Here is a 26,432-nt window from a genome sequence, read left to right as displayed (position 1 = left end):
GAAAGTATATAACATTTATATCAACAGTATACTGAAAAAACCATACCGTGGACAGAGAGCAACTGGGATGTCAGGACCTCTGTGCCGAAAGAGAGCCAGAAGGCAATTGCTAGGCACAGTGAAAGAACTATGAGGCAACAGGAAGACAGAGAAGGTGGGCAGGAATGGAAGGACACAGCCACAAGCAACCATAAAGAGAAAAATTAAGATGAGGACAAGAACAGAAAAAAGGAGTGGGGGAGAAACAAGGAAGGCAAGTGGAGGGGGAAGGGAAAGAGAAAGATCCATCAGTAAAGAGTACTGTAATAATGACATGAGCTGTCTAAAATTTGTCAATGTAAACTGACATAAGGCCAAGAAAGCTAAAATAGTGCTCTCCAAGACTTCTGCCCTTCAGCTACTTATACCAACGCAGACTACTTGAACAAGAATCCAAACAGGGGCACATTTGGAGCTGTATGTCTTTCTTTTTCAATATCCTTGGGTTAACCGTTAATATCTGTCACAGGATTTGGCTTCATGAGGAACCCATCTTTCATTCTGAAAAGCAGCAACTTGTGAAGTTGTAGTTATGGAAGAAAGCCTCTCAAACATATGGGCCTCCTCAAGTGAAAAGATTCAAAATACATAATCAGAGAGGGCAAAGTAAGGTTCTGTATATGTTGGGACTTCAGCAATGTAAAGGCCATCAAATACCCACTCTCAATCCTCTTTGTTCTCTTATTCTTTCTTATTCTGTCACTCACCTGACACTTTCCCTTAACTGAATAGCCAAAAAATGTAACTTGCTTACTTTATTTTTCATACACTTTATGATCTTCTCAAATGTCTGTATTGTTTGTAGGGGTGCACTACAAACATCTTTAACCATTATGATGTAAAAATACTTCTTAAAAACTTACTTTGTGTTTGGTAATAGAGGTAGCATATTAATGTAACTGATACAAAAAGTATTCCCAAAATATTCTAAAGCATCCATGTTTTAAATTCTAAATTACGCTGTGTCTAACACACAGCAGGAGACACCTGCAGTCTTGAAAGTCAGTCTGAGGCCTGTTAAAGACTGCCAAAATAAAGCTGCTTTGGGTCTCTTTGGAGGTATGCTGTTTAAATGATGCATGGGTCCTAAGAGTCCGGAGGTCGCGCCACAGCCACACTCCATTCCTAAGCACTGGAGTGCAGCTTTGGTGCAGCTTCCGGATTCTTAGGATGCATGCGTCATTTAAACAGCATACCTCCAAAGAGACCCAAAGCAGCTTTATTTTGGCAGTCTGGAACAGGCCTGAGTTTCTTAGCAGGATGTGGTTGGCCCAGAGTTTAGAAAACTTATTTTACCAACTCCCAGAATTCCCCAAAGCCAGCATGGGCATTTAGAGAAGTGCTTCACTCAGGCGGGTTATAGACCGCCGCTTTGAGGCGGTCTGCCGCCGCCGCCGTTTGCTCCGTGAGGGAGCCGCAGCAGCCACACCACGCGGCTCCCGCGCGGAGCAAAAAAGGAGCTCCAAAATGGAGCTCCTTCTTGTGGCGCCTCTGTGATGTCGCGAGGCGCCACTGGCGCATTCGCGACATCATAGGCGCCACAACACGTCTGGATGCTATGCGTCCGATACGTAAACATGGCGGCCCCCATGTGGAAGGGGCGCCGCCATGTTGTACGTATGGAATACGTACTAGGGTTAGGGGGGTGCGGAAGCATCGCCCCTTCCTAACCCTAATACGTATTCCATACGTATTTTTTGGCGGTCTGTAACCCGCCTCAAATGACTTTTGAACTGATCCAGCAAAGCTCCTCATATGTTCTTTTATCATTAAATGATAAAAATAAATTAATAAATGACCAGACTATGCGACAGAAATGAACTGCTATTCCCAAGCAGTAAAGATACTGAACTATCTTAAAACCTATGCAAAATTATGACAGGACTAGCAAATCCCAAATTGTCACAGAAATCCCATTGTAAAGCTCAGTTTAAAATCTACTTTTAAAGCCATAGCAAAGGGGATTCTTGCAATTTTCCCTGGGACCATATTTTCAAGAAGTAGTTTTAATATGTTCTGGCCAGTTCCACTCATTTATGATAAAGTGTTTACTGGAAAGTGTTCTCTTTCTCTACTGAACCAACAGCCTCAAACTCGTTGCCCTGGTGGAGCAGTGGTTAAATGTCTGTATTGCAGCCACTCACTCACGAACCACAAGGTTGTGAGTTCAATAACAGGCAGGGGCTCAGGGTCGACTCAGCCTGGCATCATTCTGAGGTTGCTAAAATGAGTACCCAGTTTGATAGGAGCAATTAACTTACACATTGTAAACAGCTTAGGAAGTGCTTAAGTGCACTTATAAGCAGTATAGAAATGTACTTGTTATTGCTATCTCAACTCCATCAGATTCCCCTCCATATCACATATTTGCTTTTTTAGCAGTTTTTGGTATTCCTTCTCAAATTAATTTCCTTTCACTCTTCTGTACATTTCTGACTAAGGAATCAAAAAGAAGTCACACTGATTTCTGGACTAGCAGGAGTGCAGAGGAGGGGAGAGAATACGTACCCCTCTATATCCACCAAGTCCTCCTCATTGCGGTAGCTTAGCACATAGAGGGTAGACATGGACACCACACTGAGAAACAAAGGAGAAAAAAATTAAGTGACAATAACCTTGATCTTCAGTAGTCAGAAAAAAGAAAAGCCCTCTCCAAATAGGCCAACTTTTGCATATAGTCCAGTGAGACCTTTACTGAAGATGTTTATGGAGACATCTGAAGAATCACACAGTTTCACACGTCACCAACTTAGTCAGGAAGTCAAATGTGAATGGAAATGGCATCAGCCAATAAAAATTAGAAGTGCAGTCTCACTTGGATCATACCTTTTGGAAGGATACTGTGGTATTTCTAATTGGGAAGCAGGGACTCATTGGCCAGCATCCTGCATACTGTACTAGTTCTGCATGTGGAACCACACTACAGGTGGCTGTTCACTTACACCCAGATTTACCAGAGTTGCTGTAGCCTCTGCCCTATGTCCATTTTGTGTCTGGTGGAGAGTGGAGGGGGGAGATCTGAGAAGTATCTGGTTATGTCCATGTAGTCAGATGCAGAATGATCACATCATCTACTGATGTTCACTGTAATCATTTCATGTCTCCCTAAGGGGACACAGCCAGATGCTTCTCTGATCTACCTACTAATTTCCATGAGGCATGGGATGGCCACTGGGGGTAGGGGCATCAGCAGCTCTGCATTATGTCCAGAGTGGGGCTTTGACTGAGGTGAAGGGAAGGAGGGAATGTTAAAGTCTGCCTCAACCAAAAAAGAATATATACAGGTGTAAGGCTGACTTATGCCTGCATAGGCCACTAACACGATGTCAGCCACTGTACATTTCTCCTGAAGTTAGGGAGAAATTCTGGAAGAATGAGAGGGGTATAAAAATAAACAAACAGAATGTACAATTCCAGGAAAAGTTCCAATGAAATGGAACAGTTTCTGCATGATATCCCACAAAGAGGCCAAAATGCATCAAGTTTTTTTGTGCCGTTCAACTGCCCTATTTTTTCTGATTTAAAGACTACAACTGCAGATAGAGAAAATGCTGCAGTCAGTTCAACTGTTAGCAACTGGGAATGAACTGATTTCTTCACTTCTGGTCCTTGCAAATAATATGCACATTGTTACATACAACTTAAATAATTTTACTTTTTATGGAAATTCCATGGTAGTTCTTACTGAAAGTCTAGAGACACTGTAACATGACAAGAGCATAGTGCTGTAAACAGAGGCAGCCCTGCTTCAGTGTAGATTTCAGAAGCAATGCTCTGCCAAACAAGACTTTGTCATTCATTCATAGGCCAGGAGGCCACCTTCTCCCAAGTGTACAATTCTGTGCACTACACTAATTTACAGGATACGAAACTGCAGCCTGAATGTACATACACTCACCTGAAAGCCATGATGATCACCAAGGCAATGATGGTGCCTTGAAGGAACCTTTGGCTGATGCAAGCTTGATCTGTGACAACAGAAGGGGCCTACACAAGATATATGGAGAAGGGAAAAATATCAGGTGTCTGATAGATTTATCTTTGTCTTCCTGCACTTTTCTTTTTACTTCAGTATACTATACTTGTAATAGCTGGCTGTAGTGTCTCTTCTTTCCTAAAAGGCTTTGGAATTATTAGTTTACTCTTTGCAGGAAAAAAGAAAAGGTGAGCAAGAAGAGACAGCTAAACTACATTTCACTGTTATTATAAATGTTGCAGAAAAGTGAGTTGGTTAAGGGATTGGCACTGTATTTGGGAAGGAACACAGAATGAAAATACAGGGATAAAAAGAGGAAGACAACAACTTATCACTGGAATATAGGACTGTTGGATGATATAGGAATGCAAGTGCCAGTTCAAACTTAAAAATAACATCAGATCATGTCATCTTTCAAGTACTGTATACAAAAGTAATTCTCAGTTTGCAAGACACCATCATACATAATTATATTATCAATAACACTTTGTTGGGATGTTAGCATTTCCAACATGTACTAGCATTTATGCATCACTGAAACAAGAATCCTCTTCAAACCAAGGCCTTGTTTACACTATGGTTTAAACTGGATCTCAATCTGGGGTAAATGGGCATGGTTCCCACTTAATTTGAATCCCTGAAGGGATTCAGAAAGGGGCCATGGTTTTTACCCGTTTTGTGTCAAAAAGATGCTTGTAAAATGGGGTGTTTTTTGGGCTGAATCTGGCACAAAGGTAGTGGGAATCACACTGTTTACTGAAGCAGTTTCAGGAATTGGTGCAGGAAGTGGATCAAGAGGTAAGTGGGAATGAGGCCACAATTTCATTTCTGCAGCTGAGGATAATTATTGTCTTCCAATTGCACATCTTCACTGGGAACAGCAGTGGGCAGCAGACTGCAAGCCTACATGACATACTTTAGTTTTTGCTATAACCACCATCATCCAGAACTGTAGCAGTTTAGGAGGCAGATATAAATTTAAGGACTAATGGACAGGATATCTGTGAACATATGCTCAGCACAGCAGTCTGTTTTCAGTACCAGAACTGAGCTCTTAGTTCTTTCATGAATGGATCTGCTCCTGGTTTCCTTCCAAGCATTCATTACTTCAGCAACTTAATTGGCTTAGAAGAGCTTTTTCTCGGGACCTTATCACACTGGGGAAATTGGGCAAAATCGGGTTTTTTAACAGGGAATATCTCATGCAAAACACAACATCACTATTAAACAGGCAATGATCAGGCAATAAACAGCAACAAATCATTCACAGGAAAATCCCTAAAATGATTTGTTTCTGTTTATTGCCTGTTTAATAGCAATGTGTCAAAATCTTATTGCTTTTTGCATGGAATAATCACTGTTTAAACCCCCAATTTTCCCTTGATTTTTCCTGTGTGATAAGTCATAGCTGTTAACAATTGCTAAACAACTGGAAGTTAGAAACTCTTGAAGACCTGCTACAAATTACACAGCAATCTTGCAACAGACCTCAATCTTTTTTGCATCTACTACCCGTGATGAATAACACAATCGGTTCAGTATGCAAAGGCATCTTGTAGCACCTTTTGAGACTAAATGAAAGACAGACTTGAGCCTACTGCCTCAGATGCATCTGAGGAAGCAGACTCAAGTATATGAAAGCTAATGCTACCTTCTATGTTTCAGTTAGCCAGAAAGGTGCTGCAAGACCACTTTGCATACGGATTTTCTAGACTATCAGAGCTTTCCCTTTGAACTCTACAATCCGTTCAGCAACCTCAAACACAACATACAGATTAAGCATTGCCATCTCTTATGAAAGTACCAAGGCTGCTCCAAATGATCATGATTTAAATGGTCTACAACTTATATGATTACAACTTTTATCTATCTTACAAGGGATTCTTACCTTACTGGCCATTTTGGGAGGTCTCTTTTTGTGTGGCACACTTCCTGCACGGCTGAACTGACTTCCTGCTTGACTATATGAAATGGAAAATTAGGATGCATCCAGACCAGAATTCTTATCATCTTTCATTTCATTTAATTTCTGCTTCTCACTTCTAGTCTTTTTCATAACAAAACAAAGTAATTTGCATAATTTTACCAATTTATCTGGAGCAACGGGGAGGCCTAGGGAATAGCCCTGAGGTTAGTATGTGAAGTACTGTAGGTGATGTTCAGTTCCTGCAAGGATAATATAGCAGGACAGGATTCATATTGCCTGGGTTTATAGGCCTCATTTGTATTACAGTTATAGCCCCATTATTCCACTTTAATTGCCATGGCTGTCTTTCTATGGAATCCTGGGACTTGTTATTTGGGCAGGCACCAGAGGTTTCTGATTGGGAAGTCTTAAAAATCCCTCCCTTGGCTATAAATCCCAGGATTCCACACAATGTTACCATCGCAATTAAAGTGGAATAATACTACTATAATTGTTTAGCATGAAAGGGCTTTTAGTCACATAAAAAGGGTCTATGGACATATGGAGAAGGGAAAAATATCCGGTGTCTGCTTGCAGATTTATTTTTGTATTTCTGGTCTTTTCTTTCTGCTTCACCACACTTGTGAAAGCAGGCTGTAGCGTGTCTCTTCTTTCATAAAAGGTTTTGGAATTGTTAGTTTACTCTTCACAGGAAAAAGAAAAGCTGAGCAAGAAGACACAGCTAAACTACATTTCATAGAATTACTTTAAATGTTGCAGAAAAGTGAATGGCATAAACAGTAGCCAACAGTTGGATGCAGTGGTGATTATACCACTTCCCTGTGCAAATATTAGCATCAGAGTTTTGTTTTATATGAATGCTTTCCATGTTGTGTTTAGGCTAAAATCTTAAGATGGTATTAATATTGCAAACACATTTCCCTGAATGGTAAAGCTAAAGAGAAACAATGTTTATCCTAGCCATGAGATGAAAAATGGGGTAAGAGTTGGTGAAGAAAGGCTGAGAAGGGAAAGCGGCATATGAAGATCAGCATAATGAGAAATATATTGATCCATGTTCCAGTTTAGTCAGATATTTTTCTTCCCTTACTGTTTTCTGCTGGTGGGGTTCTGCATTAGGCTAGAAATTTAAAGTAATATTTTTCAATACCAATTCTCAGATTTATGAAACTAATTTCAGATTGGCCACATCATGTGATTCTTTTACTATTCTTCTTTTAACAAATAATATTTTGGGGATACATTTTTTTAAATGGGATTTTCCAGATGCAGATTTATACCAAGGTGCTTCTTTAGGGAATCTTGACACATGAACTGTCTAAAGATATGATTATTATGGTGGCACGTTCCCCTCGCTCATACTTATACTGTAACATGTGATGAATCTACTAAACAAGGATACTCATGTGTTGAAATGCTTGAACTGCAAAATTACCTCATATAGGAGGGGGGGAAAACCCTGCAATTTGGTCCTCATCATAAATATGGTGGAAGAAGGGAATGTAACTGTCTATTCTCTTGTGGAGGGGAGAGACAGGAAGCAAAGCCTTCAAATTTTGTAAACACCTGGGCCTACTCAAAACTCATTTAGAACCAATTCAAAGCTCACTTTTAATTATTTTGACTATGGTAATGATTTTAATCTTTTAGCTGTTGACCTTAGTTTTTGTTTTATTTTATGTTGTTTTTAACTATGTTTATTGATGTCCCTCAAGTGTCATTTTTTTTTTACTAGAAAGGCAGGATGAAAATGCAATAAACAAAGGTGCATTTTCTTTTCTATCAATGCAGTCTTTAGGAGTATTTATTTAGTCATTCCACTGTGTCCGGGGTAGCTGACTCCTAGGTAACTGTACCTGGAATGCAGCTTAACTGTGTGAGAGAGCTGAATCTTCTGACAGACCATTTGCTTGCCCTTCCCAAGTAATGATTCCAAGAAGAGATAGGAGTACCGGTAATATTAAATCAATTTTTGGTGTTTTTTTTTAAAAGGTCTCTGTGATACCTGAATGCTCCAGAGCTCACAGTAGATTTCATACTGTCCAGTCGTTTGAGCTTGGCAAGTTTGTGACTCCATCTCTCCAGCTCATCAATCCGATTCTCCAGGTTGTCAGTCAGTTTGCAAAGCTCCTTTACTGCCCCAACATTTTCCATAAAAATACGTTCCTGCCATTAGAAACATAGAAGTTCATGCTCAGATTCTTTTGATGTGCTCAAGTTCACATCCAATGACTTTATCCTTTCATTGTGAAGAGAATGCTCTTCTTTTGTTTTGCTCTCTTGTCTCGGATTTTCTTCTTTTAATTACCATGTCCAATAGATTGCTAGTTTCACCAAGAAGAAATGGTGACCTTTCTAAGTAGGAGTTCTTGTACAAATCTCCTCACCAAGCACATATGGTAAGAGCAAAATCGAGGTGTAGGGATATATGATGGAACAAAGAAACCAGGAGTTGGTCACAAGACAGAGAATAAGAGAGTGGTACAAAAGCACATCCTATAAAAACATGGTGGAAGCCCAATGTTTGTTAAATGCTTTTACCTCAAATGCTTTTTTTGGCTGGCCCTGATCCCTTTCACTCTAGTGCTGTACAGAAACCCTTGTTTAATCTCTGACTACTGACTGGATATAGCAGCTGGGGATCTCCTTGCTCAGTGTTAAAGAAACAGCCAGAACAAAACAGAGAAGCTCTGACATTCTCTCCATCACTGATTAAAAAAAATGCACGCTGGATAGACATGCATAAAATCAAACTGTGCCTTGCATGCCTGAAACCTGTTGCACAGGAGCTCATTAATGATTGAGTACACATGTGCAGAACTGAGTTGTGGTTTTACTGTGCCTGAAATCTGTGTTTAGATTTTAGTAGATGTGCATAGCAGTGAATTGTGTTTAGAAAGTTTTCCCACCAAGCAAACAAATAGGTAAGAATGTTGTATGTTCTCATCTACTTTAATTTGTCCTTGGCAATTCTCCCAGACTGAAGCCTCTGTGAGACCTTTCCAAATCTGAATTTGGCTTCTGGGCAGAAAATGATTTCCCACTCCTGACCTACACTGAATAGAAATGGATACCCCACCTCAAATGATCATTTTAAACAAAGATGCTTTCATTTTTTAAAATAATGTTCCACTCACCTTATTCACCACTAGGAAGTTCTCTATCGTTTTCCCACTGCTAAAAACCATTTCTCCAGAATCTTTCACTGCTTCTGGGAGAATTTCCCTCACCTCCTGAGCAATGACACCTGCACAAAAATTACAACATATATTGCATTCAAAATATCACTGCCATCTTAGAAAGACTGGAACATATTTAAGTAAGGAGTCTCTAATTAAAGATTAGCAAATCAACAATCCATTGTACTTTAGACACTGTTCCTTTCAGCATCTCTTTGTAGTGTAGTGCTTCCTACTCATTTCAAACTTTAAGAAACTTTTCAAATAAAAGAACAGCCAATGGGAAAACTCACCAGAAAAAAATGACGTTTGTAAACAAAAATAAGGTTTCCCTGACAGTATGTTCTATGTCTAATGTCAAAACTGTTTTAAAGAAAAACCTAGATGAATTGAAGCCATAGCTTGAACAGCTACTAATGTGTTAGAGCATGTGTTCCTGTGATAAAAATGCAATGCTGGGAAAAGCAGTTAGAAAGTTGTGCATGTTCTATTGAGTAAAATTAAGGAAAGGAGCAATTAATGATAATTTCCACAATTTATCACACCAAAATATGTTTGCAACACCTTTGTTTTCAGCTGTGCATATAAAATCACAAGCATTTCCCATGCTTCTTCTGAAAACAGTGGTACAGTATATAGTGTGGCCAGCATTTCAAAACAATGATAAGGGACTGTCAAAATTCATGACATGATGACATGCAGAGTTGACAAGCAGGAAGTAGCTGTTAGCAAGTTTGCAAACTACCTAAATACCAAATGAAAGTATTGTTTTCAATTAATTTAGCCATGTGTTTTTCTCAAAAATTAACAACTACTCTGGGTTGAAGTGGATATTGAGACTTGCCAGCATGAATGAAGGACAAGGTGAGTACAGACATAATACCTGTTTCAGAAGTGTTCTCCAGGCCCACAGTGGCAGCAAATTCTGGCTTATAATTATAGTGCACTAATCGCATCTTGGAGATTCTCTTCAGCTGCTCTGTGGTGTCCACCTGAAATCATAAAAAAAGAAAACTGCATCTGTGTGCCTATATCTGAGAGCAAATCACCACACACAGCTTAGTTTATAGGCTGGTCTGAACTTAAGATAAAAAACAGCTCTTTTTTTAGACTACAACTACACTGAGATAGCCACTGAGTGGTATGCTTGATAAGCTGGAAGCCCTCAACCAAATCTTGGAACTGCTACTATTGCCACTGGCCTGCTCTCCTTTTCTGTCAATCCCTAATCCTGCATAAATAAGCTAGTATGCCTTTGCACTTCATTGACTTTATACAGGATCGTGGCCTTAATACTTACCCCTGAATACAACTACAAGTCCTCACTAGAGTAGTATTAATAGAACTGTTCTAATTGTTGGCTTGCCAGGTTTTATTTATTATCGATTTAATTTATATCCTGCCTTTCTCTGACATGGGATGCATGGTGGCTTACAGGTTCTCAGTGGTCCAAAGCCCACTGCCAGAGTACCAAAGGGCATGGGTGGTTGCTCCCAAGCATATGATTCAGTGAATTCTCTCCCAGGGTAGACTAGGATGGCCTCCTCAATTCTCTCCTTCTGCTGGCAGGTAAAGGTCCTTGTATTTGAATAGGCATTTGCTGACTAACTGCCTATACAGAAGATCCTTTAACATGTATGTGTGCTGTACTTTTATTTTATTGACATGTTTTTAAATGATTTTACACTGTTTGAAAATACTGAAGTTATAATATGATAGTTTATTTAATTGCTATTTAATGTCTCTATCATTCTCTGTATTAATTCATGTTGTGAGCTACCTGGGTCCCACGTCAGGAGCTCTTACCTCCTGAATGTCATCTTTTACTCGGATGTCCGATGGATGCATAAGAGACCCCATAACCTTCACATTGCCATGGACAACCAAGGCTTCATCAGGGCGGTCAGTGTTGATGCCAACTCGGCCATGGTGAAAGACAGTGTCAGGCAGTTGAGCACGCTGCCAGAGAACATCACTGTCACTCTCAAACTGACCTGGGTTGGAGGCCTGCAAAAAAAGGAAGAAAGAAGGCCCAGAGGAGATAACTATACATTATTGTCCACAGCAGGGAAAACAAAGACCTGAGAAGGAAAGATTAGTGCTTTTAAAATAAGATCAAATGCAAGGTTAAATTGCCTTCTTTTCTATAAGGCAGGAGAGAAGGTTTATGCACATGTCAACTGATTTGAATTGTTTTAAAAAAAACTTGTCCAGAGAGTGATAATAAATACCAAGCCACCAAGCAAACACAAACACAACCCAACAGAGTAGTTAAAACTGACTAGAGGGCCCTCCAGAATATCTTTTCTGGCTTAATTAATATATTTGCAAGTCTACAGCATACTAGACAGCTATGAGTGGATGTAGTTACCTTCAGTGAATGTTCATATAACAAATTGCACAGTTACATTAAAGAGTATTATCAGAATTCCTCTTTTTGCCCGATTTATGATTACCCACATGGATAAGAACACACTGTTATTTGTCCATGTTAGGAGATGATGGTATAGCCTCGGCCAAAACCTGCTTTGCCTTTTAGTTGCACCTTTAGTCTAACACTAAGCTGTTTATAATATGGGGAGAGCTGTCTGATCCAGTTTGCCAACTAAGCTTGAGGAATCAGCCTGTGTTTATAGGTCCAGTGAGATAAACATCCTTTTCCATCCCACAAAAGAAAGGTTAGGTTGCAAGCAACCTTTTTCCATTTCAGTGGAGTAATAAGCTCAAGAATCCCCCTAACAAAATAAATCAGGGGCTGTTTGTGAAATAACAGGAACTGCCAACATGGGATGAAAGAACCAAGACAACTGCAAGTCAAGATGTCAAGATGGAATGGGAGGAACAAATGACTTGCTCAAGGTACATGTATTTTCTATATTAAAATAGTCATGTTCTTGTATAACACTATTTCATCTGGTCTATGGCTGTACACTCACAGTAAAAAATTAATTCCAAGACTGAGCCTAAGATTCACTTAACCTTCCCACTCTTTCCTATATGCCCTTCTCAGAAGTCATGGCATGATGGCCAGCTAACCACTGTAAGATGGTCACTTAGATGCCTTTCAGAATCTGGAAAATGGGTGAGATTAGGACAAGCAGAGCAAAATGAAAGTAACATTTCTGTTTAGATTATTTTGCTCCCTATATCTGTGGGATGGTGCAAGCTTTACAGGGATCACATGACACTTTCCTATCTAAAGTTTATCTCTGCATGAAAATACTGTACATAGATGACCAAGTCTTAATAATCTCACAATAATGTATTTTCATAGGATTAATCCTTTGAGGTTAGGGCAGAGTTTCAGGTATTCTGCACAAAAACAAAGTTTTTTATTTTGTGCACTTGTATATGGTACATACTATATAAGTTTCTATCTGTCATAGGAATGAAGCATATCAGCAACCTTTGCCATAGAGGGCCTTTAAAGAGACTTGCAGAAGCCAGAACTGTCCTACAGAACTCTCTGCCCTTCTCCTCAGTTAGCAAAATAATTAGTTCTGATCGAATGCATTTGGTTTGCAAGAGTACAGAGTAACAATTCTGGTTAACACATTTTTCTAGCACCCTTCATATCTCTTTTAAAACACAGGTGTGGACAGTGATCAGTCTTGTAGAATCTACTTTGTTTATCAGGAGAACCTGAAGGTCCACCAACCAAAGCCCATGTGTGAAACAGTGTCTGAACAGGCAGAGATACTCTAAAACAGTACTCTTCAAAATAGTGGTCTCTGTACTGGTGCCCATCCCTGATTCATTGGTGGCAAGGTTCCAAGAAAGAAAGAAATAATTGTATCCAATGGGCATAAATATAGTGCTGGTCTCTAGCATACTGAAGGAATAGTGCTGGTCTTCCACATTGGATAGCCTGAGAAGCACAGCTCTAAGAATGAAGAAACAGGGTACTTCAGATGCTCAACCCAGAATATGGTACCAATTAGAACCAAATTCAGAACTCTTTTCAAACAAAAACCCATTCTTTTTTCTTTCAAACATTTTGTGTGTGTGTCTGTGGATCTTTATTAGTTGACATTAGATAACCGAGAATCAGAATTGTTGATTCTCTAATGCAAATTAACTAGAGATCCATCAAGAGATTTGTCTTCCACCATCATCCACTTTATAATCAAATACAACAAAATCTAACTGAATAGGAGCCCTGGTGGTGCCATGGTTAAATGTTGGTACTGCAGCCACTCACAACCACAAGGTTGTGAGTTTGATCCCAGGCAGGGCTCCAAGGTCCACGCAGCCTTCCATAGGTCGGTAAAATGAGTACCTAGCTTGTTAGGGGCAATTGGCTTACACATTGTAAACCACATAGGGAGTGTTAGTTCACTGATAAGGGGTATAGAAATGTACTTGCTATTGCTAAGCTCACATTTATCTCATATTGTGCTAGCCCCCCCCCCCCCGTCTCTATGTTGTTATTGCCACTGTCAATGTTTAGACTTAGTTGGCATCAGGTGGATTCTCTTTTGCTTATGAAACATTTAGCATTGATGTGAAACTGTTTCCAATACAGTGTCAGATGAATTCCATGACTGCTTTGGCATTCACATCAACTGTACTGCAAGTTACAGATGTGGAACTGTTGTGCAACCAAGCCACATACTTACACTAATGCAGACATTTTCTTAGCTTTACTGTCAGAACTGGGGGGGGGGGGGGCTAAGCTGTGCTCAAGGCAGAAGCATATAATCTGCCTTGTCCCCTAATTCTATAACAGATCCCCTCCCCACCTCCACCCCGGAGACTGCATAGTTCAGCATGCTACTTACTTGTCTGCAGACTCCGGGGTCCCCGTCCGCCCTCTGTTTGTGTTTTACCCCCGAACCGGCCCTTTGCTAGAGGAAATGGACACAGCACTTAAAAAGGCAGCAGGGCGGAGACAGCCAACCATAAAGTTACAGCCTAGTGTCCTCTTTATTTGCTAGAATCTCTGGCTGTGCAAGAGCCACAAATGACCTCTTCCCATGCCCTTCCCCATGTTTATACTCTCTAATATCCAATAATCCAACCCATTCTTATGGCTGCTAAGATGCCAACTAGCTGCATTGTTACTTTAGGGCACAAAGCTATCTCTTGTACTCGCAGGGTGGAATAGGGACTAACCTCACTCTCTCTCCTGTATATGAAATTACAGAGTTGTTCTAAGTTCTCCTACATTTCCTCCAACATGCCTTTTAGAAGGACATTGAGGCATATGTCTGCACAAGTGCAAGTGCAATCCTGTGGATTGGTTTAACATCAGCACCTTGCTAATGAACATTTGATCTCTGCATCTTCCTGTAGCCTGAGAGAGAGGGATAGGACTGCATACTGATGGTGTCCACCAGGTGGCAAACTATTGTAATTGGGCATTACATGTGCACAAGGTCACCAGTGTGCTACATTCCATCATACCCTAGCTCTAGGCACCTTCATCAAGATTCAGCCTTTGACCTTATCCATTTAGTCTCTACTGGTATCTAGTAAGATGTGAAATATTCTTGGTGCTTGCAAAAAGACCTTTGTGGATAGGAAAGAGCAAGACAGCAGTGGAGTAAGGGGACTGTGTGGGGAAAGGATAGTGAAGATTGCTGGGGAAATCAGGGGCACTTTGGTACCGGTGTCACAGAAGTGGGTCAAGTAAAATACAAAGTTGCTGGTGCTCTTGAGTAAGGAAAATCATGCCCTGCAATGCAAAGAGAGAAAAGAGGAACTTACTCTAACAATGATGCGTTCAGAGATGTGAGCTGCCAGTGTGTAGTTCTGGTTCTGGGCATGTGCTTGCAGTGCCACAACCAACATGAAGTACCTGAAAATAAGACAATGAGTTAAAGAACTGATGAGCACAAGCTTTCTACTCTACTCTTAAACAGAGTAACATAAAACACATTTTTAAAAGTACACCTTTGCTAGTAAATAAGAAATCATTTTTCTTTTCAAAATTCTGTTACATAACAAGTGAAAATATGGGAAGGCCTTTCTCTGAGCAACACTGTTGAGGACTAAATTTTATTCCCCCAAAATGTGAATTTCTTCAGTTAAGCAACTCAATGTGCTGTGATTCCAAAAACCAACCAGCCAGAAAGTCAGTCAGGGTGATGGACTCCACCAAAGATCTGCAAAAACTAATTAAAATAGCCCCACATTCTCTGATGAAAAGGTGGTGATTTCATAGTAAAAATTTGCATAGTACCACCAGGCAGAGTAACACACTCTCCAAGTTAGCTTTCAGCAGGGAGTGCCAGTGGCCTTCTACAGTTGTAATATAGTGCATCCTATTTCTTACAAGAACACTCTGATGAACCCCCACGAGACCAAATTGGTGAAGGACTTTGATCTAGTCACTGCTGTCTAGACTGAAAAATGCTGCTTATCACAACCCAGTAATTTTACTTCAAATGCACATCACAATGTTGTAGAACTCAAGAGAAAATTTTGATAATCTAGTCTACTTTTTAGACCTCATGTCAGAGAAATAGAGACCTGGACAGACATTCTTGCTTTATATAAGCAGCATGTAAAGCAAACATATAGATCTACCATGGTACAGAGTACTGGACTCCAGTTCTGGAGAATTCTGGTTCGAATCCCCACTTAGCCATTGCAAACACCCCCCCCCCCTGATGACCTTGTGCAAGTCACACACTTTCAGCTTCAGAGGAAAACAATGGCAAACTCTCTCTGAACAAATCTTGCCAATAAAACCCTGTGACAGATTTGCCTTATGACGTGAAATTACTTGAAGGTACACAACAATAAAACTAAACATCCATAGTACTAATACAACCACCTGTCAGAATCCACCAAACAAAAATTGAAGTTCTACTCATTTAAGAAAAAGAAAACTAACATTGCTTTTGGTGAGTGGACAGGGTAATGCTGTCAGAACAGCATGGATAGCTGTTTTCTGAGTTTACTCCTCATGTTTCCTTTTCCCGTTTTTTCCTCTCTCTCTAGATGAGAGAGAAAATGAATGGGAAGCAGGACATGGGAGTAACCCAGTTTAAATCATAGGTATCATGGTGTAGTGGTTTGAGCACTGACTATGACTCTGGAGATCAGGGTTCTAACTCAGCCATGGAAACCTATTGGGTGACCTTGGGTAAGTCATATTCTCTCAGCATCAGAGGAAGGGAAAGGCAAACCCATTCTGAACAAATATTGGCAAGAAAACCCTGTGATAGGGTCACCAAAAATTGGTAACAACTTGAAGACACAAAAAACAACAGAATTTTAGTCAATGTATGGACAACTGAGAGATTTCTCACAGCCAGGAGAGGCAGATTTATACACAGTAAAATGCAGGTAAATGAAACAGAGAAGATTACTTGATAACCACATTATTGCCTTTTTGACACCAGGACAAAACTTTTTCATTTTGTCATGCTTTTAACTTTCAAATACATTATTATTTTGCAGAAAGTTTTATTTGTTCTCTTCACTTCTGCAAAGCTTCTATATGTTTTATTACTACTCTTCTATTTATATAGCTGCCTTGAGAGCATTCATAGCCCAATCTCAGCCAAGGCTCTAAGAGGAAAGGAGCAGAGCCCATGGATGCTCACCTCTGATCAGGATTTGGCTTGCCTTTCTTCCTCATGTTGTTGGCTGTGGTCTCGCTGAAGTGCAATCGCCCCACAGTGACCTTTGTAACTTGCTCTGGAGGCAAATTGACCCTGAAGAAGGAAAGATGTAAGAATAAGTGATGATCTGCACCTGTAAAAAAGAAACTGACTTCTGGGAGGTGAAAATGAAACAGTACTAGAAAAGTTACTTGGGGACTATACATCACAGAAGCCCTAAACCTGTATGACCACTGATCATCCTGATTGGGGGAATTCTAGAAGTTATAACCCCTCCCCTGCCAAAGTAATTTTTCAAGCTCTGCAAACAAGATGCACAAAACTCAGGGACCTGGATATAATGGGAGCTAGCATTTAAGTAGAGAACAAGAAGTGCCCCTGAAATTCAAATGATATACAGCTGTGCACCAAGCTCCCATCAATTTCAGAGAGAGTGTCTTCAGAGGCAACTATTTTTCAGTAAAGCCCCAAAGTACCCCCCCAAACAGGTTACAGTTCACTTAACCACATGCTATAATATTATTGTTAAGTCTTTAAGATGTCACAGGACTCTATAATGTTTCTGGTGCAACGCACTAACACAGCTATCCCTCTGGAACACTTTCAGGATATGACACCTATAGAAATCAGATACAAAATACTCTTGACTCATGCCAAATCATAGAAATGTGCATCAGGAACCTGGGTGTTGAGTATATATAAATGGAGAAACTGTGGCCCGTTACAGACGGGCCTTGGCTCTGCCCACAGTACGTACTAGGGCAGGGGTTGGCAACCCCCGGCCCGCGGGCTGGATGCGGCCCGCGGAGGCGGCAAGACCGGCCCCAGCCCGGTCTTGCCGCCTCCTCCTCCACCTCCTCCTGGGCCGCTTGACCACGCTGCCCTCCTCCTCCTCCTCCTCCTCCACCGCGCGGAGGAGGAAGAGGAGGGCCGCGCGGCCTGGGGCAGAGGAGGCAAAGGGGGAAGCCCTGCACTGCCCTCCCCGCCTTCCCGTGCGGGCCTGCACCACCCACCTCCTTCTCCTCTGCCTCCTCTGCCCCAGGCCGCATGGAGGAAGGGGGAGGAGGAGGAGGGGGAGGAGGAAGAGGAGGGGGGAGCAGAAGGAGGAGGAGGAGGAGGGGGAGGAAGAGGAGGAGGGGGGAGCAGGAGGAGGAGGAGGAAGAGGAGGAAGGAAGAGGTGGTGAGTGGCCAGAAGCCTCAAGGTTTTTTAAATTTTTATTTTGAGTGCTTTTAATGCTAACAAGTCTCCCTTGGTTTGACAATGATAGTGTGATGATGATGATGATGATGATGATATGAGTCAGCTTGAGAGGCATGCAGGCACTGTTTCTTACACCAAGAGAGTGTTACCTTCCAAAGTGTGTTTTGGGTGCTTTTAATGCTAACAAGTCTCCCTTGTTTTGACAGTGATAGTGTGATGATTATGATGATGATGATGGTATGAGTCAGCTTGAGAGGCATGTGCGCACTGTTTCTGAAGCCAAGAGAGTGTGACTTTCCAAAGTGCCTTTTCTGTGTGTTTTTGGTTCTTTAATGGTGATACTGATATCAGAAAGCCTCTGAGGCAAGGCCAATGTAAATTGCTGTGATTTTTACAAACTGATGTGTAGTGAAGAAAAACCAAAGTCCCTTGACCAAGTACACACTTCTGAGAAGTTCACTTGGTGTAAGAACTGTGAAACCACCTTGACATGTTCAATATGCATAGCCATGTGAACCCATGTTCAGTGTGAAACCCAAAGAGTTTGGTTATGCAATAAGCCTCTGAAATATGCAAGAGGCCATCTTAAGTAAAGCCATGTTCAATGCCCAAATGTGCTTTTTGGAATGGGGGGAGGGGGGGTTGGCCAGAAAGGGAAGTACATTTCTGCCATCTGTCTAGGAATAATGCCCAAATGTCCTCCATTTTGATCATGCCTAAGAAACATGCATTTATATTAACATTTTTTTAAAATCATCAATTTTTTTCGCATGTTCTCCATTTTTTAAAAAAATGTGTCCTACATTTGAAAGTGTTGTCTTATATTATTTAACTATTTATTTTTTGGCTTCAGCCCCGCCCCCCCCCCCCCCCCCCGTTGTCTGGGGGACACCTACCCGGCCCCCGGCTCAAGAAGGTTGCCTACCCCTGTACTAGGGGTTGGCCGAGGACGCAGTGTCCAATCAGGCCTCACCCCTAATACGTACTGGGGACGTCAAAATGGCGGCACCCTATACACATGGGCGCCACCATTTTGACGTGACGGATGCTTAACGTCTGCACGTTGCAGTGCGGATGTGACGGTGCAAGTGCGCCATTGGCGCCTTGCGGCATCACAACTGTGCCGCAAGAAGAACCCGCTTTTTGTGGGTTCTTTTTGCTGTGTGGGGGAGCCACATGGTTTGTCCGCTGCGGCTCCCTCACACAGCAAACACGGGCGCCAGCAGAGCGCCCTTTTGGGGCGCTCTGTAAAGCGCCCTTATCAATTTGATGCCTCCTGTTCTAACCCCAATAGCCTGGACACTCTTGTTTCCTCGATGCCTGGGCAGTACTCACATGACAGGATTAAAGGGCCGTTTGCTGCGGTCAGACTGTGACTGTTCTATGTTGATCGACTGGTTCAAAGCTTCCAGCTGAAAAGAACGAACCAAACACATTTTAAAAAGTACAATCACAATTTTATTTTGCTTTATGACATATTCCTGAGTTCATTTTGAAACACTGCAGATAGATGATAAGGACTGGCACATAGTACATAATGTCATACATAATGTTTCCTCTTTTTCTGCTGTTAAGTCCATGTTTGAGAAAAAGCAAGTGAATCAAAGTTATTTTGTTGCTTACTACAAAGCATGTTTATTTCCACACACAAAATCTGATACTAATGCTTAAAGAAAAATTACAATCACCAAGTAACATTTGAAGAAAACAGATTATTGTTGTTTTTCTGTATTCCAGTACTAACAAGACAAACACATAGTTAGTAAACTGATATAAAACTATGGTTCATTGAGAATACACATGCTTTCAAGCTGTGATTTCTAATAATCCAACAATATCAAAACCAAACCTTATTTCAGTCAGATTTACAAAACAGTTTCAAAAGGTATCTGTATGAAACTGAGGAAATGATTTTATAAAAAGAGCTTCACAAGACACATTGACCTGGAGGTGGAAACATAAATCACAGTCCACTTTACATCTGAACTTCAGTGTTTAGCTGGTATTCAACACCATGCACCTGAGTTAAATATTTTAGAATTTAAAGGTGGCTTACACAAATTCAAGCATGATAAGGCTATGTATAATACTAATTATGACAGCTATGTATTGCCTCCATATCAGAGGCAGTATATTTTGAATACCAGTTGCTAAGGAATATAAATTTGAAAGGATGGGATTGCATTCATATCCTCCTTGTTGATTTCCGTTGCAGCATCAGTTTAGTCACCATGGTTTAGATAGGCCTTCTGGTTTGATTCAGATGGCTCTTCTTATATTACAGTGGACCCTTGCTATATGCTGGGGTTTGGTTCCAAGATCCCCCATGGATAACAAAATCCATGGGGATGTTCAAACCCCATTAAATATAATGGCATAGCAAAATGGTGGCCCTTATAAAAAATGGAAAATCAAGGTTTGATATTTGAAATTTATACTTTTTTTGAACATTTTCAAACTATGGATGCTTGAATCCGTGTATAAAAAATCTGTGTATAAGAAGGGCTGACTGTTCATAATGATGTGCAAACATCCAGTGATGTGAAAACGACCATACAATCACTATTATCCTGTTTGAAGCAGAAAGAAGACTCCTTTGCTTAAATTTAGGCCCAGCTGTGTATTGGATAGTTGCTGAACTTTTCACTGAATATGAAGTTGGATATTGATATTTTGCTATTTGCTTATTTATTTCAACTTTGCTATTGTATATTTTATTTTTAAGGATTTGTATTAACTTGATTGTAAACTGCCCTGGGATAAATATTGTGAAATGTGATATGCAAATGCCAAATGGATTATAACAAGTTTTGTAAAAGGAAATGGACTGAAGACATATTGATACTATTAAGATCATATATTTTTTATCCACAATTAATGTTATCACAGAAGGTTTACATAGTTCTCAAAAGAGCCACACAACCAAGATTTTCACAGATATTCCAGACACAATCACCAATATAGATACTGCCTCCACAAAATTGTGGTCCTCTATCCCTTTAATTCATATTCAAACTTGCCTTCACACCATGAAGTTTCAGGTAGAAGCATTCAAGTGGCTTCAGGCCTTCAGGAGTCTTGACATATTTAGGGTCTCCAATCATGCCTATGTAGACAGTGACCTGGAAATGATTCTTCTTCTGGCACACAAAAGCATCATCACCCACAGAAAAGTTGAAGCCTTTATCTGCATCCACCCGGTATGTGGGCATTGGCCTGTCACAAAAGGAGACCAAGACAAGACATTAACTGGGGAAAAGAACAGATGGGGCTATTGGGAACACATGAAGATTATTATTATTATTATTATTATTATTATTATTATTATTATTATTAACCTTTATTTATAAAGCACTGTAAATGTACACAGTGCTGTACATACAATCTTTATAATTAGACAGTTCCCTGCCCTCAGACTTACAATCTAAAAAGACATGATACAAAAGGAGAAGGGAGTGGTGGAGGGGAAGGGGATGAGGGCCAGCAGTTCTACTCTACCTCCGAGGTCTGGACCAAGGGAGATGGACTGGAGGGAGGGCTTGGCTTCTTAGTGGATGGTTAATTTTCTACCAGGGAGGCCTGATGGAGCTAGCCTGCCTCTCTAGTAGGATAATACATATAAATACATAGCAATACAGGAAATGATTCAAAAAACAGACAACAAAAGAACATCAAATAGCAAGTGACAATTATCCAATGCCTGGGAACACTTCTCTGAACAGGATGGTCTTCAATATAACATATTGAATATAACATATATGTCATATAACATATATTTCATCACTGTCATTTACTTATGGACACTTGCTCCCAGAATCACAAATAGCACAAGCTACTTCTGCCTTCAAAGAATACAACACTCTTCTGTAAACTATGTACATTAGAAAGCTAGCCATGTATTTCTTTTTCTCCTAACACAATTTGTCAGCTGGACATAAAGTATCACTGGTGAACACTCTGTGAATTACACATCATCCCATTCAATCCCATTCTGGGATTGTTTAAATCCCAATGTTGATGGGATAATCACCAGTGCGGGGGGGGCGGGGGGGCGGGCAGTGTATCACCCACATAAGTGTAGGTGAGTATGTTACACACTAAACATGTAACCTATTTTTTACACATTCACCAGTATTTTGACATTTCAAACAAACTCTGAGCAGCATACATTGCAATTCCCTACCATGTTCATCTTACAAGTGTTGAAAAAATGGTTTGTGTTTAGATGATCCAGTAAGATAAGTTATGAACAAATTTCTTTCTTCAGGTGAGTGGGGAAACAAAGCAGGAGAGCCACTATTCAATATAGGATTCAATTGGTTTTGTATCCTTGGCTTATTTGGAAGCCATTGTTTCCCCAGTTTGGTCACAAGGAGAAGCCACAGTTAAAGATAGCTTCCTGATTGTTTCCCAACTTGGGTGAAGGGATGAGCAATATGTACCAACCTCATCAGTATTTCAGCCCATTAGGTGAAGGTTTGATTAACTCCATGCAGCCAACAGCAGCCAGTGATTCACATGACTGAATAGAGATGTAAACCTGGATCTTCATGGTCCATCTAACACTCTATCACTTCACTGTATGCAAAGGGATCTTGTAACACTTTTGAGACTAACTGAAAGAAAGAACTTGGTAGCTTCAGAGACCTGGATTTATTTCCTCAGATGTATGGGGTGGAATGGAGGGTCCAGAGACAGATCTTCCAGACTAACACGGCTATGTCTTTGCATTCTAATACACTGAGTGTGTGGGAGGAAGGGGATTTCAGATTTTACATCTGGGATTGATCCAGGGTAGCCAAGTGATAACAGGACAGGGCTCCTGTACCTTTAATAATTATACAGAAGAGGAAATTTCAGCCGTTGACACATGTTACAGAAACTTCTCTTGCTGATATTTTCTCTTTTGCACAACCACTAAAGCTACAGGAACTGTATCATGCTTTTCAGTTGGCAACCCTGGGATGAAGTAAAGATGAAAGCATGAATAAAGGTGAGAGCCAAGCCCAATTTGCCATTTTATCGTTTAGAGAAAGCATGAAAACAAATGTATATCATCAAGAATGCTATGAAACCATTAGCAGTGATTTGAAAGAAATGTTTTTTCCTAAAGATGTCATAGTGACACAGAATGTCACAATGAGTCATATACTACCCTCCCACTAATTATACTGCCATTGAATTAAGTGATCAGGTTTTTCTTCTGGTCAGTCCTGGGACTGCCTGGCCTCCCACCTCAGATGGACATAGTTTTGAAATGCACCACTTAAGCTACTTTCTCCTAAAATTCAGGATGTCATAGTGGCACATATAAAGCTACATTCATATGAGACTGCCATACTTCTGGTTTTAAAACAAGTTTACTTCTTACGACTTACAACTATTTCCCCCTCCCATCACCTTTCTGATATTAGCACATCCCAAGTGTATGTACTTCGGATGCAAAGCAGCAGCAGCCCCAAATACCAAGGGGAGAGGGAACCTATGTAGCAGCTGGGGAGGTTTAATCTCTGTCTCCTTAATGGGCTAGTTGTCATGGAAACAATGAAAATATGTGGCTTTCCCTAATGTTCCCCCTTCCCCAACCCCTGGCTCCTGAGATGCCTGGCCTGCTCTGTGGGGAAGGCCTCTCTGAAAGAGGTTGCCTCATAGACTGACATATGCATATAAACAGCAGCCTGAAGGGTTGTAGTGCAAGTAGTATCAAGTCATGATAGCAAAGTTAAATGCTGACAAATACCATGGTCCTGGTGGAATTATATTCTGTGCATCTGTCTGAGAAATCTACACTTAAGAACTGTTTTTTCATATCTGAAAATAAAATGTTCATTGTTTCCATTCTAGGTCACTTCTTAACTGACCCTAGTATAGGAAGATGGCACCTGAAATGACAAAGTCAGTCAGATAAAGCTCTGAAGGCCTGCATCCTTTAGTATAAAATCTCACCCATAACTGCATGCTTGTAACTGCCACTAATGTTTTCCAGTTCACACAGACTTTTGTTTGCAGTAGGTTTCTGTGGATCTGTTGTACCTCCACATTAAAATTAGGAGTGAATAAACACATATAGTGTGTGTCAGTATCTTTACTGGCTTAAGCCATACAAAAATCAAAAGGGAAGGACTGATGTAAAGACTTTATCAGATTGGCATTGACAGAATAATGGAGGGACAGTGGAAAATAGGAAATCATGGTGGCTTGGTGATTGTCCAGCCACAAAAAGTGGGATAGATGAAGAGAGTCCACCACAGTCATGAGTTTCATGATCCGCTGCAATGTTCTATTTCAATATCTTGCTTTGGTCTCAGAAAGTGCATAGGCCACCCTTGCGCATGTTGATGATCATCCTTAAGGCATGCAAGCAGAAACTGGATAAATTCTGTGTGCTTTCAACACTCAGGTTGAGTGATCCTAGCAAGCTCTGTAAAGAGCCATTTAGATCTTCCTCATAGTAACAGGGGGACCCTGAACTGCCAGAGATGTGCCCTGAACAAAAACCAGATGGTAGACACAGAACAAGCTACCTTAGCCAGAAAGTATGAGAGGAATTTCTCTCCCCCTCTCACCCCTTTTCTTCACATTTTTGGTGATTCATTTTGCTGTTCCTTCCTTCTTACAGAACTCTGCCATCCTACACTATCTGAAAACCCAATTCTTCCTATTCTATTACCCAGAAAGCAGAATACACCCTTTCTTTTTCAGCGTCATGCCTCTTCCTCTTTCTTCAGGCCCAGCACGAGGGGCTACGGACCACAGACTAGTCACTCATCAGTAAAATGTAATAGACAAAAAAACTGCAAGGGGCAAAAGAAGTCAAAGCAAACAGTAACAACTCAAATAACTTCTGTTTAATGTTCATTCAGGATAATAGCTGCTAAACGTGTGCCTAGAAACAGAAGGGGGCACCCCACTCTCTGTCTTCTAGGAGGCATGGGAATGCCTTCACCCAGAGGAAAACAAACTATTCATGCCCTCAACTCATCATAGCTCTCAACAGAACTTTTCTGACATCCATCTGTTCAGAATGCAAACCAAAATTCCACTTTAGAAAAATAGCAAGCAGTCCAAACTAGGGGACCAAAATGCTTCCTCAGGAAAGTTCCAATCTGAAACAGTATTGGACTGTACCTAGTACACACTAGTCCCTAGGCCCAATTATGAGGAAGGTAGGTGCTGTCCTTGCAACAACCAATGAATCAATTTGCTGTTAGCCCTCCTTTCAGTCCATCAAGCTTCTAGCTGTAGCCAAAGCCGAACCATTTGTTCTGAATTCATTGGACAGCAAATTCTACATTACAAGTGCAGCACATGGAGGAGGAGGCATTTTTTTCCCCTTAAAAATGAAAGACAAACCTGGGAAACCATAATTCTGAGCAGTGAAGGGAGGGAGGGAGGAGGTATACCTCCTTTCTTGCCAGTCATTTATCTATAATCTTATTTATATCCCGCCTTTCTCCTGGTATAGGGACTCCTTACCCACTACCACTTGAAGAAATCAAGATGGATAATTATCCTTTCAAATACAACTCTAGTCAAATCCTGCAATTTCTGTGTATATATCTGTTTACACATGAAAATCAGCTAGTGGGGAAAGGGTTAAGCCCCATGCCACTGTGTTTTACAGGGGATTTTTTAGCCACTTTGGATAGTTTGGAGCTAAAAAAATCACTCTAATTTTAAAGGACTCTGGGGACTTCAAGGACCACACTTTGGAGCCACATGCATTGGGACCACACTTTGGGGCCACATGAATTAGAGATAATAAAAGACCCTTATGGTATAAAAGACAAAAGGAATTAATTGGTGGAATACTGATGAGACTAGCTCACTTCCATTTTTCAACTAACATGGCATCAGTTATGTTAACTAATACAAATGCAACAAATCTAACCAAATCATAAACACTTTGCTGCTCATTTGTTCCTTTCACCTTAAAATTATCATCATAGAATCATAGAATCATAGAATCGTAGAGTTGGAAGAGACCACAAGGGTCATCCAGTCCAACCCCCTGCCATGCAGGAAATCACAATCATAGCATCCCTGACAGTTGGCCATCCAGCCTCTGTTTGAAGACCTCTAAGGAAGGAGACTCCACTACACTTCGAGGGAGTTTGTTCCACTGTCAAACAGCCCTAACTATCAGGAAGTTCCTCCTAATGTTGAGGTGGAATCTCTTTTCCTACAGCTTGCATCCATTGCTCCGGGTCCTAGTCTCTGGAGCAGCAGAAAACAAGCTTGCTCCCTCCTCAATATGACATCCCTTCAAATATTTAAACAGGGCTATCATATCACCTCTTAGCCTTCTCTTCCCAGGCTAAACATCCCCAGTTCCCTAAGTCGTTCCTCAGAGGGCATGGTTTCCAGACCTTTCACCATTTTAGTCGCTCTCCTTTGGACATGCTCCAGTTTCTCAATGTCCTTTTTTAATTGTGGTGCCCAGAACTGGACACAGTATTCAAGGTGGGGCCTGACCAAAGCAGAATAGAGTGGCACTATTACTTCCCTGGATCTAGACACTATACTTCTATTGATG

The 26,432-nt window shown here is 40.8% G+C and overlaps 1 protein-coding gene across 1 annotated transcript in view; it reads right to left on the bottom strand.

Moving 5' to 3' along the window:
* Positions 1-26,432, bottom strand: part of MYRF (myelin regulatory factor) — a 125,270-nt gene that overhangs the window by 18,055 nt on the left and 80,783 nt on the right. The window contains exons 8-20 of the mRNA XM_089520752.1: positions 20,917-21,112; positions 19,232-19,308; positions 16,678-16,788; positions 14,831-14,921; positions 13,903-13,968; positions 10,928-11,128; positions 10,005-10,113; positions 9,080-9,189; positions 7,948-8,108; positions 5,904-5,976; positions 3,938-4,026; positions 2,548-2,616; positions 47-127 (exon numbers count right to left, since the gene is read on the bottom strand). Of these exons, the coding sequence (XP_089376878.1) occupies positions 47-127; positions 2,548-2,616; positions 3,938-4,026; positions 5,904-5,976; positions 7,948-8,108; positions 9,080-9,189; positions 10,005-10,113; positions 10,928-11,128; positions 13,903-13,968; positions 14,831-14,921; positions 16,678-16,788; positions 19,232-19,308; positions 20,917-21,112 (1,434 nt within the window). The remainder of the gene's footprint in view (positions 1-46; positions 128-2,547; positions 2,617-3,937; positions 4,027-5,903; positions 5,977-7,947; positions 8,109-9,079; positions 9,190-10,004; positions 10,114-10,927; positions 11,129-13,902; positions 13,969-14,830; positions 14,922-16,677; positions 16,789-19,231; positions 19,309-20,916; positions 21,113-26,432) is intronic.

This window comes from Sceloporus occidentalis, unplaced genomic scaffold (genome assembly GCF_023333645.1).
Source record: "Sceloporus occidentalis isolate IW3139 unplaced genomic scaffold, rSceOcc1.0.p SCAF_4, whole genome shotgun sequence".
NCBI lineage: Eukaryota > Metazoa > Chordata > Lepidosauria > Squamata > Phrynosomatidae > Sceloporus > Sceloporus occidentalis.
This window is presented reverse-complemented; position numbering and strand designations above follow the sequence as displayed.